Source organism: Eubalaena glacialis, chromosome 9 (genome assembly GCF_028564815.1).
Source record: "Eubalaena glacialis isolate mEubGla1 chromosome 9, mEubGla1.1.hap2.+ XY, whole genome shotgun sequence".
In the NCBI taxonomy this organism is placed as follows: Eukaryota; Metazoa; Chordata; class Mammalia; order Artiodactyla; family Balaenidae; genus Eubalaena; species Eubalaena glacialis.
Window position 1 is genome coordinate 12,631,512 of NC_083724.1, and position 12,504 is coordinate 12,644,015.

Genomic DNA, 12,504 nt, shown 5'->3' on the forward strand with positions numbered 1-12,504 from the left:
AGGGTAGTAGCTGAATTGGGTTAATGAGGGAAGAGGTACGCGCTTTTTTTTTCATATTCTGCCTTAAGCTAATAAAAAATTTAAACCTGGACATATTCGACGGTTCGTCCTTTATCTCTGACAAATATCTAACTGTATGTTTCATGGGAGAACATGAGCAGCTGAATTTAAATAAGTTTATTTTGAAATCTCACCTTTTATCAAAAGCAGAAGGGGAAACACCCTACCCCTTATTTCACCGTTTCAGGTCCACAGAACTGAAGAGGCAGGATCACAGAGTGGTTCAGAGTTAGGCATATCTGGATTCCATGCTCTACCCTTAACTTCTGTGTGACACTGGGCAAGTGACCTCCCCTCTCTGAGCCTTGGCTGCTTTATCTGCCAAATGAGGATGAGATGAGTAATTAATCAGAAACTGTACGGACAGCATTTAGCCCAACACTTGTAAATACTGCTAGTGTCATCATCCTTATCCATGTGGCCCAAAGCCTGGACCTGAAGAAACTGATCAAACCACATGGCAGAGTTCTCATCTGGGTGTTCCATCACTCTTGAGAGACAGATGGTGTGTCCAGGAGACACCCTGGACCTCTTGTTGACGTCAAGACTGCCCGACCAGCCTGGCCTGGCCAGAAGAGCTGGCTGGAGAGGAAAATGGTGAGCTGTAAAGTGAGGCTCCCTGTCTCCCCCCACCTCACCCCCATGCGCCCTCCGTGATCTCGCGTGTGGGAGGCACTGGATTTTGACAGTGATGGGAGGTGCAGCAGCCTGAGCTGATGAAGCCAAGGTCCAGTCCAGCACAAAGGCTCTTTGCTCTTGTGTGAATCCAGACATTCCTGGCATTCAGCTAACGTGCCAAGCTGTGCTCTCTGCTTACTTGTCAAAGCCAGAGGAGGGGGCTGTGCTTGGATGGGTGTTGGAAAGGCATTCAAGATGGATTTGAGGGCCACCCAGAGCCTCATTCAGTTTGACCCAAGCAGAGGTGTGGGTCCCCCTCATACACATCTACCACCAGCCCAGGGGACAGGAAAGAGAGGGCCCCGGACTGGAATCCCTGCTCATCACTTCCTGGCTGGTGGCTTGCTCGCGCCTCTCCCCTTCAGCGTGGAGTGCTCAGCTGGGACTGGGTCTGCTCGCTACAAGCACTCGGGAGGTGCCTCTCGGTTGGGTGCGTGGATGAACGGACGGACAGATGGATGGATGGACTAATGACAGTCTCATCCTCTGCAAAATCTGTACAGCGACGCCTTCCTGCTTCCTGCTGGGGGGAGTGGTAGAAATAACCTATGTAAAGCCCGTGGCACAGTGCCTACTTGTGGATATTATTTTAAGCATTTTTCTGAGACTCCCACCTGCCCCAATATACCTAACACGCTCACCCCCAAACGTGGTCCCGTTCTACAGGTCTATATTCTTTTTCATATTCTTTTCCATTATGGTTTATTACAAGATATTAAATATAGTTCCCTGTGCTATACAGTAAGACCTTGTTGTTTATCTATTTTATATATAGTAGTTTGTATCTGCTGATTCCCAAACTCCTGATTTATCCCCCCCCCTTCCCCTTTGGTAACCATAAGTTTTTCTATGTCTGTGAGTCTGTTTCTGTTTTGTAAATAAGTTCATTTTTATCATATTTTAGGTTCCACATATAAGTGATATCATGTGATATTTGTCTTTCTCTGTCTGATTTACTTCCCTTAGTACGATAATCTCTAGGTCCATCCATGTTGCTGCAAATGGCATTATTTCATTCCTTCTTATGGCTGAGTAGTATTCCATTGTATATATGTACCACATCTTCTTTATCCATTCATTTATCGATGGACATCTAGGTTGCTTCCATGTCTTGGGCTATTGTGAATAGTGCTGCTATGAACATTGGGGTGCATGTGTCCTTTCACATTAGCGTTTTCTCTGGATATATGCCCAGGAGTGGGATTGCAGGATCACGTGACAACTCTAGTTTTTTAAGGAACCTCCATAACATTCTCCATAATGGCTGCACCAATTTACATTCCCACCAACAGTGTAGGAGTGTTCCCTTTTTTCCACACCAGAGAGGGGACCCTCTTATACTGCAGCCACGAGCTGAAAAAAGGGGCATGCGCCTGACGGGGATCCAGAAGAGGGGTGAAGCGGGTGTGTGCGGGGCCTTGTTTCTCCAGTACGCTGGCTTCCGCTCATTCCCTCAGCAAACTTCCCTCTGCACTAACGCTGTGCCATGGGTGGGGAGAGAAAGAAGAACGTGCCAGGGCCCCTGCCCTTGAGGACCTCCACTCAGAAATAGAATTGCAAGAGGTTCAACTGTATTAACGAAGCGCTAAACCACACAGCCCAAGGAGAAGCCAGCTCTATCTAGGGAGAAGACTCTGCTGGGAGCTCCAGGAAAGCTTTGTAGGAGTGCGGTTTGAGCTGAGTCTTGCAGGCCAAGGGCAATCAGTGCACCAGGCAAAGGCAAGGGCAGGTGGCAGGAGGTGGCAGGGAAGGCGCGCAGAGGTGGGCGGGGCCAGGCACAAAGCACGGTGTCTGCCCTGCTTGGAGCTTGGACTTGGCGGCCCTCACCCCGCCCACCCAGTGTGTTCCATGAGCTCCCCAGAATGCAGCCTGAGGCAGGGTGCCTGCCCCCCTGCTCGGGAGAACAGTCCAGTGCTGGCAAGTGAGAGCGGGTCCCCCGAACTTTTAAACTTTTAAACAGTCATTCCAGACACACCTAAACATTAGTATTGCTGACATTTTACCCACCGCATGAAATCGCAGCTCAGAGCAGCAGGTTTGCAGGTGTGAAGCGGGAGAGTGATGAGGTCAGGGCTGTGATCCAGTGGCCATGTGGAAAGTGGCCCTTCTGCTGGGCCTTGTTTTATGTCCCGGTGGACGAGGCAGGAACTGGGCAGCCTAGCCCCTGTGCTGGCCAGGGCACATTTCTGCAGGTCAGGTCTTCCCCCCTGTCTGCTGAGTTCAGAGGAGAATGAGCCTCCTGGGCCATGCGGCCACCAGTCCAGGACAGACTGAGATGCGTCTTGTCCCTGACACCCAGCAAGGCAGCCTGGGAGAGGACGGGAGCGCTGTGACCTCCCTGTGCAACCCCGGGCAAGTGGCTTCCCCTCTCTGAGCCTCAACCTCCCCTTCAGTAAGAGGACAAAAGTCTTTGCCTGGCTAACTTCCAGGGACAATGCGAGGAAATGAAGGGTTCAGGTGTGACAGTGCTGGGGAACTCACAGCCCTGGGCGCCAGCTTTGGTTCCACTTTTAAAAGGGCAGCATATATTTGGGTAACAACTGGCTTATGACTGGTGATGGTGGATCATAGCAGCAGCCGGTCACAATCCACTCTCCCAGTCCCCCCAGGGATAGCTGCTGTCCCTCACTTACCCTCCAGCCCTGGTTCCCATGCACTTTTTTGGACATGTTTCCTCTTCCTGAAATGAAACCGGAAAGGAATTGTGTCATATAAGGCAAAGAAAGGAGACTGCTCTGGCTGGAGGTGGAGGGGAGAGGAGATAGCTCCCCATCAGGTACCCCTGTGTCTCCTACGCCACCCACCTCCCCAAAGTTCATCATTGCCCCTGGGATCCTCGGTGCACGTCCAGCCCGCTATACAGGGCAGAGGCGTGGGCTGCCCGCTCCCCAGCCGCGTCCCGGAGCAGCAGCCGTGGGGCCGGGATTTGAACCAAGGGCTGCGGGGTCCAGCTCCCCTCTCCCGAGCACACGCCTCTCGCAGGCCCTGGTCAGTGTATAATTCATAAAAGCCGGCGTGGAGTTTCTCTGGGCTGTGTATGTGTTTGTGTTTATAGAGGTAGAGCTCACAGGTGGCTGACAAGGGAGATGTATTTTTTATAACAATGAATATTTAATTTCCACATCACAGATGAAAAAGACTCTGAAGAGGCATCTGAGGGAGACTCCAGAGAGCGGCCGCTAATCAGAAAAGGGCCTTCTCGCGAGTGCTCTTCCACATGGCTCACTTTCTTCTTTAGTTTTTTTATTTTTTATTTTTTCCTGATTATTGAAGTAGATATGCACATTGGAGAAAACGTAGAAGACACAAAAATAAAATTTGGCAGAGGGGAAAAAATCATCCATAATCCACTAGCTTTTTAAATTTTTTATTTATTTATTTTTGGGGGCTGCTTTGGGTCTTCGTTGCTGCGCGTGGACTTTCCCTAGTTGCGGCGAGCGGGGGCTACTCTTCGTTGTGGTGCGTGGGCTCCTCACTGCAGTGGCTTCTCCGATGCAGGGGACATGGGCCCCCTAGCTTTTGTTGACATTTAGACACATACCTTTCCAGTCTTTTTTCTGTGCATTTTTCCATAAGCAGATGAGAGAGAATGCAGTATAACTGCAATTCTGCATCCTGATTTTTAGATTTTTCTTTATAAACATTATAGTTAATGGGAGGATACTCTTCAGCCAACCATACCATAATTCACCTCACCAGATTCCTACTGCGGAAATTTAGGTTGTGTCATGTTTTATAAACATAGCAGTAATGAACATCTTTGTGCATAATTTGTTGCTACATTGGGGTTATCTAAATGGAAGTGGAATCACGAGGCCAGAGATGCATTTAAGGCTCTTGACACAGGTGGCAAACCCACAGTTTCTTTTCTGTTTGGGACCAGCTTCCTCACTGTGGGGCCCATCTCGGGCCTTCTCCAGGCAGCCTCCTCCCCGGCCGGCAGAGGGAGGCCAGGGTCAGGTGCTGAGCCTTAGGCCTCCTTCCCACTCCGCCATGTGGAGTCCTGAGGTGCCTCCTAACTGTTTTCTCTCTTGTCTTCCTCCGCCCCAGCCTCGTAAAGCCCTTGCGACACTATGCTGTCTTCCTCTCCGAAGACTCCTCTGACGATGAATGCCAGCGGGAAGAGGGCCCGAGCTCTGGCTTCACTGAAAGCTTTTTCTTCTCCACTCCCTTTGAATGGTCTCTCCTTCCTTCTTCCATTTCCCTGAGCTCGGCTTGGTGACTCTCCGGGGCCACTTGGAGGGCTGGGGGTGGCCAGCTTGCGCTTGTGTGTGGGGAGGGGGTCTGGGGCTGCTGCCTTCCGGTGCCAGCTTGCAGGATGGACGCCCCCTCTGTGTGCCTCCTCTCAGGGCGTCATTCTGCCAGCCCCATGGGGGCTGTGGCCATGGGGTGAGGTGACAAGAGTGGCTGGGCTCTGGAGGTGTGAGACAGGAGCATGGGTCTCATTCCTTTGGGGAATATGCACTTGACTGTGTAAATGGAATTGGTGGCTGCGGTTTCAGCTACAGTTGGCCTGGTTGTTGCCGCCCGAGTCTTCCTTTATCTCAGCACATCTTGGAAAGCCATGGAGATGGAGCGTCAGATTTTAAGTTTTCAAACAACGTTACCAATGAGGAATGTATATATTAATGCTGGCATATCCAAAGGTTTTACTGACCTGCCTGACTTTAAGATAATTTTTATCATTATTATTTATAGCCTAAGCCTTCTTCTAATTACAAATTGCAATAAAGAAAGAAAGAGAAAAAGAAGGTTCACCACGATCCAGCCACCCCTGGAATTGGGCTTTGGTGGCTGCCCTTTCTTTGCCAATTCTTCCCTCTCCACACACAGGCTTTTCAGAGCTGGGATTGAGCAAAGGGACAGCTTTGGTTTTGTGTGTATTTGTTTGCATGGTGTTTTTAATGGAAGCCTCTAGGAGAAGGGAACTGCCCATTGCTGAACACCCACAGCAACCCTTCGAGGCGTAAACCGTTACAGCCAGATTACAGAAGAAGGACTCTTCCCCCACCTTCCCCCTCCCAGCCCCCTTCACCATCTCCCTGCTCCCGGTCCCTCCCCCGAGGCTGGGCCTGTGAGTTCCTCGGGGCACCTGATAAACCCAACAGCTCTGCTCCTGCCACTGCCCCCCCAGGGGAGGAGGGTTCTGGCCCTTTCTGCCACCAGCTCACCTGTGACCACGGGCAAGTCAGTCCCCTCCTGATGTCCTCACCTAGAGCAGTGGCCTAAGCCAGTGTTGCCCAAGCTTGGCATGCCGCCTGGTCTGTACAGTGAATCTTCTTGTTTAACACTAGAAGAAAAGCCTTGTCCTAAGCAATAATATTCATGATATCATAGGCTTAATATATGTTATTTCTATTATTAATTAAAGTAAAGATAGCATCATTGGAATAAGAAATGTTCATCCATGTATCAACTTAAAATCACCTTGCAGGTAAAGGCACCCACACAGGTGATGTCCAAGGACTCTCCCACCACGGAGTCCAGCAGGTCACGTTCTTTTTAAATTAATTGATGCCTTAATTATTTAAAATAATCCTCACTTCCTGAGCCATGATCTATGAAAAGCATAGGCTTTTGTGTGTGTTTAAATGGGAAGTGGCCATCTTAACTCAAAACAAAATGGGTTCCTTCTAAAAAACTCTACTTCCTTAACTACGAAGCACACTGGCTTTTCTTTATCTCCTTCACTGTGTTCAAACTTGGTTAAAGGAGCTTGGTCAGATGGCTTAGTCAGAACAAGTGAGGGACTTTAGAAGTCTCTCATACTTGTCTTCCATTTCCACCTCTTGCCAGGTGCTGTGTGACACACGTTCCGTTACTTAGCCTCTCTGAGCTTCAGTTTCCTCATCTATAAAGTGGGGGTTGTGAGTCCTACTTCATGGGCTGCCTGTGTGGCTTCAGGGAGTTAGTACAGTCTGATGCAGTCCTTGCCAAGAGTCAGGGCTATTAGTTGAGCCCCTTCCCTCTGCCGACTGTTCCCAGCCCAGGTTCGTGCAAGTGGGCCTCCAGGACCAGCAGGTGGCACCCTTCCCCCACTTCACCAGAGCCATGGGCAGTTTCTGCCTGACCCAGGAGCCAGAGCCTCATGTTTGGAGGAGGTGGGATGCTGCTCTGGCCCGGGCTCCACTAGAGGTCTGGGCACCATTCTCCAGGTACCCCGGGGCTCAGGCTTGTGAGAAAGGATAGCAAGAGGCACCCTGTGTCACCTGCACCTGGGTCGGCTGCAAGGTTTTGGTGCATGAATGCTGTTAACAGCCTCAGCTTGCCTGCTGGGCACCAGGCACTGTATTTGCTCATGTAGTCTCCACCACCAGCTGCAAGGGAGTGCACTCTGGAATGGGGGAGCGGCTGAGGCTCAGAGAGGTTAAGTGACTTGCCCAAGGTCCCACAGGAAAAGATGGCACCAGGGCTGGAACCGAGGTCTGCACAGGCTGAGGCCCAGATGGTTCCCCACTGAGGATCCTGGGGTGCACTGGGCAGCTCCCTGGGGAGAGTTCTCCCAGCTCAGTTCCCACGAGCTGTTCCCAGGACGTGCTGCAGGGGTGGGAGTGCAGACAGTGGGCTCAGGATTGAGTCTTCCTGCCTGTTCCCTCTCCAGACGTGTCCTGTTCCTCACGCCTTGTGTGAATGGCGTGTGAGCCCACTAGCCAGTTCTACGGTGGGTCCTGTGGTTTGGAGGAAACTAAGTGGGCCCCCCAGTGCAAGCTAGAGCCAGAGCAACTTGCCCAAGGTCCCTGAGTGAGCAGAAGCCATGTTCAGCCCAGGTCTGTCAGAGAGCCGCTGCCCAGACGCCTACACTCTCAGGGGCCCGGGACAGCTCTCCTCTCCCAAGGCTCCCGGGGGGGCTCCCGAGGCCTGGAGGTTCTCGGGGTGAGGGCTGCTTGCTCCTCCCGGGGAGGCTCTGAGTAGGAGAATCCAGCCTGCTCTGCCTCCTCCCAGGCCGCAGCCGTATCGGACACTCAAGGAGTCAGACAGCGCGGGAGACGAGGCGGAGAGCCCGGAGCAGCGAGCGCGGGAGCCCGTGGGCCCCACCCCAGCTCAGCCCGACCGGGCTGCCAGCATCGACCTCCTGGAGGACGTCTTCAGCAGCCTCGACATGGAGGCCCCACTGCAGCCGCTGGGCCAGGCCAAAAGCTTGGAGGACCTTCGGCCCCCCAAAGACCTGAGGGAGCAGCCGGGGACCTTTGACTATCAGGTATGGTGGGGGGGGCGGGGGGGTGCAGGCTGGGGGCACTTTCTGCACATGAGGCAGGTTTCCCCACGTGACAGTAAAAGACACCAAGGGAGAAACAGCGACTTTTCTGAGGTCCTCAGCCAACACTCAGAGTCACTCTGACTGCAAATCTTGCCAGGCCGGCCAACGGCCAGACCCCCCCCTCACAGGGATCACTGGAGAAGATGCTGGAGCCTGATGGAAATCTGGCTGGAGCTTGGCCGGGCGGGCAGTGGGGGGCGGGGGCACTTCCTGCCTGAAATAAACTTCTGTTTATGCATCAGAGGTGGGCAGGGCTATGACCCCTGGTGGAACTGGGATTAATTATCCCAACCCCACCAAGGCTCCTTGGAGAGCCTGTGAATCAAAGTTCCTGGGCTCTGGATATTAGCGTGTGACCCCTGATCTTCCTTGTGACTTTCAGTCAGGCACACCTCCTCTCTGTGCCTCGGTTTCCTCACTTGTGACTGGGGGCTGCTGACTCTGCAGTCCTTGGGTCACAGTGTGGAATTCACAAAGCTCCCACGTATCTGATGATTCACGCTTGCCGCTCTGCAGGGAATTGCTATTCCCAGGCTGCCCACGAGGGAGCTCAGGCCAGGAGAAGGGATGTGACGCCCAGGTCGTGGGCCCTGTAGGTGGCAGAGCTGGGACTTGAGCCCAGCCCTCCTATTTCCTTCCCAGCCAGTGTGCCTTCACCCAGGCCCCGAGCCTCACTTGCCCTCTTGGGCTCATGGGTGGTTGAAAGTGCCCGCACGCTTTGAAAAGTAAAATGGACCACCCCAGTAGAGGGTCAGTAGGTGGAGTCCTTTTCCTAAAATTACTTGGCAGCGCTGGTTTGAAAAGACAGAGCTTTCTCTGGAGGCCCTTTGTGCCACCCAGTGAGAGAATCCCGGCCTCGAGTGCAGACAGACCTGGGCTTGCTTTCTGCCGCTGACCTGGGCCGAGCCTCCAACTGCTCTGGGTCCCAGGGGCTAGTCAGCCACACTCTCGGGACCACAGTCCCAGTGTCCACCTGGCACACAGGAGGGCGGAGGGGGAGGGGCACATGCTGCCTGCCAGTCTGTCCCAGGTCAGCCTGTGGTCATTGCCTCCCTCGTTCCCTCTAACAGAGGCTGGACCTGGGCAGGAGTGAGAGGAGCCGTGGGACGCCAGGAGCCTTGAAGCTCGCCCACCCGCACAACAAGCTCTGGAGCCTGGGCCAGGACGACATGGCCATCCCCAGCAAGCCTCCTGCCACCTCCCCCGAGAAGCCCTCGGCCCTGCTTGGGAAATCCCCGGCCCTGCCCAGCAGGCCCCAGAACCGGGACGGCATCCTGAACCCCACCGACAAGGAGGAGGTGCCCACCCCTACTCTGGGCAGCATCACCATCCCCCGGCCCCAGGGCAGGAAGACCCCGGAGCTGGGCATCGTGCCCCCACCCCCCACTGCCCGCCCGGCCAAGCTCCAGGCTGCTGGCACTGCCCTCGGTGACTTCTCCTCAGAGCGGCTGCAGGCGGGGCAGGAAAGGCGGGCTGCCCTGGGCTCAGCCGCGATCCCCGGGCTCCACCCCAGTGCTGCCCCCCAAGACCCCACCGAACTGCTCCAGCCGCTCAGCCTGGCCCCGGGGGCTGCAGGCACAGGCAGTGATGCCCTGCTGGCCCTCCTGGACCCACTTAGCACAGCCTGGTCAGGCAGTACCCTTCCACCAGGTCCTACAGCCCCAAATGTAGCCACCCCATTTACTCCCCAATTTAGCTTCCCCCCCATGGGGACCCCCACCCCATTTCCACAGCCATCACTCAACCCCTTTGTCCCATCTGTGCCAGCGACACTGCCTGCCATGCCCCTGGTCTCCACACCAGCGGGGCCTTTTGGGGCCCCTCCTGCTTCCCTGGGGCCAGCTTTTGCCCCCAGCCTCCTGCTGTCCAGTTCTGGCTTCTGTGCCCCACAGAGATCTCAGCCCAACCTGTCTGCCCTCTCCATGCCCAACCTCTTTGGCCAGATGCCCATGGGTGCCCACTCCCTGCAGCCCCTGGGTCCCCCAGCAGTCGCCCCTTCAAGGATCCGAACATTGCCCCTGGCCCGCGCAAGTGCCAGGGCTGCCGAGGCCAAGCAAGGGCTGGCGCTAAGGCCTGGAGACGCCCCACTCCTTCCTCCCAGAGCCCCCCAGGGCCTGGAGCCAGCACTGCAGCCATCTGCTCCACGAGAGGCCAGAGACCCCTTTGAGGATTTGTTACGGAAAACCAAGCAAGATGTGAGCCCGGCCCCAGCCCCCGGCTCAGTGGAGCAGCTCAGGAAGCAGTGGGAGACCTTCGAGTGAGCAGGCGCTGAGTGCTGGGGGCGAGCTGAGGCCCGGCTGCCTGCCGCGGCAGCTCTGCGGCTGGCCAGCCCTGCTTCCCCTGCTGCTCTGTTTCTGTTCAGGTTCTACTGGTGGGAAGGGTTGGGAGCCCTCTCTACTGCCCCTCCTCCTCTCCACACTGCCCATCTCTGGAGAATGGCACCAGTTCCAGCCTGGGAATCAACCCAGCTCCTGGGCACCTGTCCCACCCTGCCACCACCCCTCCCCTGCACCCCTGATTGGGTTTTGCACTAGAGAGGTCATCTGGGCCGATGATTGCCCCAGACCCCATCCTACCCACCTTCCCTCTGGAAACCGCCCACCAGGAGCCCCACGCCTCCTCAGGATGCCTCTCTCCTCCTGAGCCCTGTTCTCCTGCCCCAACTGCAGCCCAGCCCTGCACACGCCACCTTGATGGGCGCAGGCGTTGGCAGTACCCTCGGCATGAGCTCATCTGCACGAGACGCACGTGGTTTGGAGTTTGAAGTAAGGAACCCCCCTCCCAGGCTGGAGGAGCTACCTGGCAAGGCATTTCCAAACCCTCTCTAGCAATATGCACACTCGGTTCTTTCCTGAGTCTTCACCCCAACCCCCGAACTTCCGTTTTTCTGGCTTGGTAGGGATTTGGGGGCCGAGGCATCCTTGCAATCCCTCCTGGTAGCCAAACCAAGCCCCAGACAGCCCTGCGTGGGGCCCGGGAGCACCAGCAACTCTGATCTGTAGACGACAAGATGGCAACAGGTAAATCTGAGAGCAGCAGGAGGAGTCAGGCTGCCGCCCCGCACTCTCCCTCTGGTCCCCACAGGTTCTCCTAGTCTTGAGTCACTGTCAAGTGGGACTCGGCCTCTTGTTGAGTGGGTCTAAGGGGGCAGAGCTGAGGAGCAGACACCCAGATTCCCACTGGAAGACCAAGCTTAACACCACAGAGATGCAGGAGTCCCAGCTGCCTGGCAGCTTGGGGCAGGAGGGGCACCGAGCCCCTCTCCAGGCCCCTGGGGAGTGGGCGGGCCTGGCCTCTTGCACTTCTTGCAGCCTGGAGGCAGGAGAAGGGCTTGGAGCCGACCCGGAGGCCAGCATCCCCAAAGCTAAATTGAAACGTTTTGTTATTGTTTCTTTTATCTTTGTTTTCCTTTTTACTTTATTGATTTGATGAATCTTGAAATTGACTAGTTTCAATAAACCAAGTTAAAATGTGGCCCAACCATTTAAGAAAACAACCATCTGAGACATGCAGGAAATTGTGAGCATTTTGACCTGATTTCTCATTTCCTATTTGTGAATGGTCAGACATACAGTCTCAGGGGTGTCTGGCGGGTCAGGGGAGTTCCTGGAGACCTCGTAACCCCAGGGAGCCTGGTCAGCATCTGAGGGGCTAGGAGACCACCCACACGGGAGTGACTGAGGCCTGGAGGGTGGCCCTCAGGTTTGCTCTGACGTGGGGTGTGAAGAGCTGCTGGCCCAGCACGCAGCCCCTTCCTCAGTCAGTCATAGCCCCTCAGGCAAGTCTTCTGTCTAAATCTCGGCAATGTTCTCTGGCTGCTGGAAGGGGGGGGAGCCGTGTCATGTCTGGGCCATGTGGGCACCTCCAGGACACTCAGGTGTTTCAGTAGAGATTCCAGATCCACCCACCCTGGGAAGACCCCTGAGCCCCATCAGGTATAGGGTAGCCCACCCAGTGGGCAGAGTCTAAGGCACGAGGTACCAGGTGGCCCCAGGGAAGCGGAGCCCACCCCCTGGTCTCCCTGGCTGTGCTGGGGCCTGGTGGCAAGTGCTCCATGTTCACATGAGCACTGCTGTCTCTTCACTGGCTGGATTGAATGTGAAAATCCAAGGATGAATTGTGTGTGTGCGTTCAATAAAATCTTCTTGGGGAGAAGGCTGGTATCCCTGTGTCCTGAGGAAGCTCTGCGGGGAGGCGAGGCCTCAGGCATCTTCAGCATCCCTGTTTGTAGAGGTAGAGGCCAGGCTTGGAGCAGTCAGGGAAGGCTTTGACGCCTGGCCCACTCCTAAGCCTGTTCCCATTCGGGCCTCTGAGCCCAGCTTAGCCCCTTCTCCTTACAAGCAGGACCCAGAGGCTGGACTGGTCACAGGTGTGCACAGGCCTGCCGGGTCCACGGAGCAGGGCTGCAGGTCACCAATGCTGTTGAAGGCACCCAGGGTCCAGGAAAGAACAAGTTCAAGGGGACACCTGGAGCTTTACCCCCACAGACCTCTCAGTAGCAAGGGCAG

General features: G+C 55.1%; 1 protein-coding gene across 4 annotated transcripts in view; it reads left to right on the forward strand.

The window, feature by feature from the left end:
- The window catches only part of DENND1A (DENN domain containing 1A), a 542,621-nt gene extending 531,129 nt beyond the window's left edge, over window positions 1–11,492 (forward strand). For 2 of the 4 annotated variants that reach the window (XM_061199952.1, XM_061199953.1), the window contains 2 exons: window positions 7,681–7,936; window positions 9,067–11,492. In XM_061199952.1, the coding sequence (XP_061055935.1) occupies window positions 7,681–7,936; window positions 9,067–10,257 (1,447 nt within the window). In that variant the 3' untranslated portion in view covers window positions 10,258–11,492. Of the gene's footprint in view, window positions 1–4,788; window positions 4,918–7,680; window positions 7,937–9,066 lie in introns of all 4 variants that reach the window. The other 2 variants (XM_061199955.1, XM_061199954.1) reach the window with 2 other exon arrangements.
- Window positions 11,493–12,504: the final 1,012 nt, after the last annotated feature.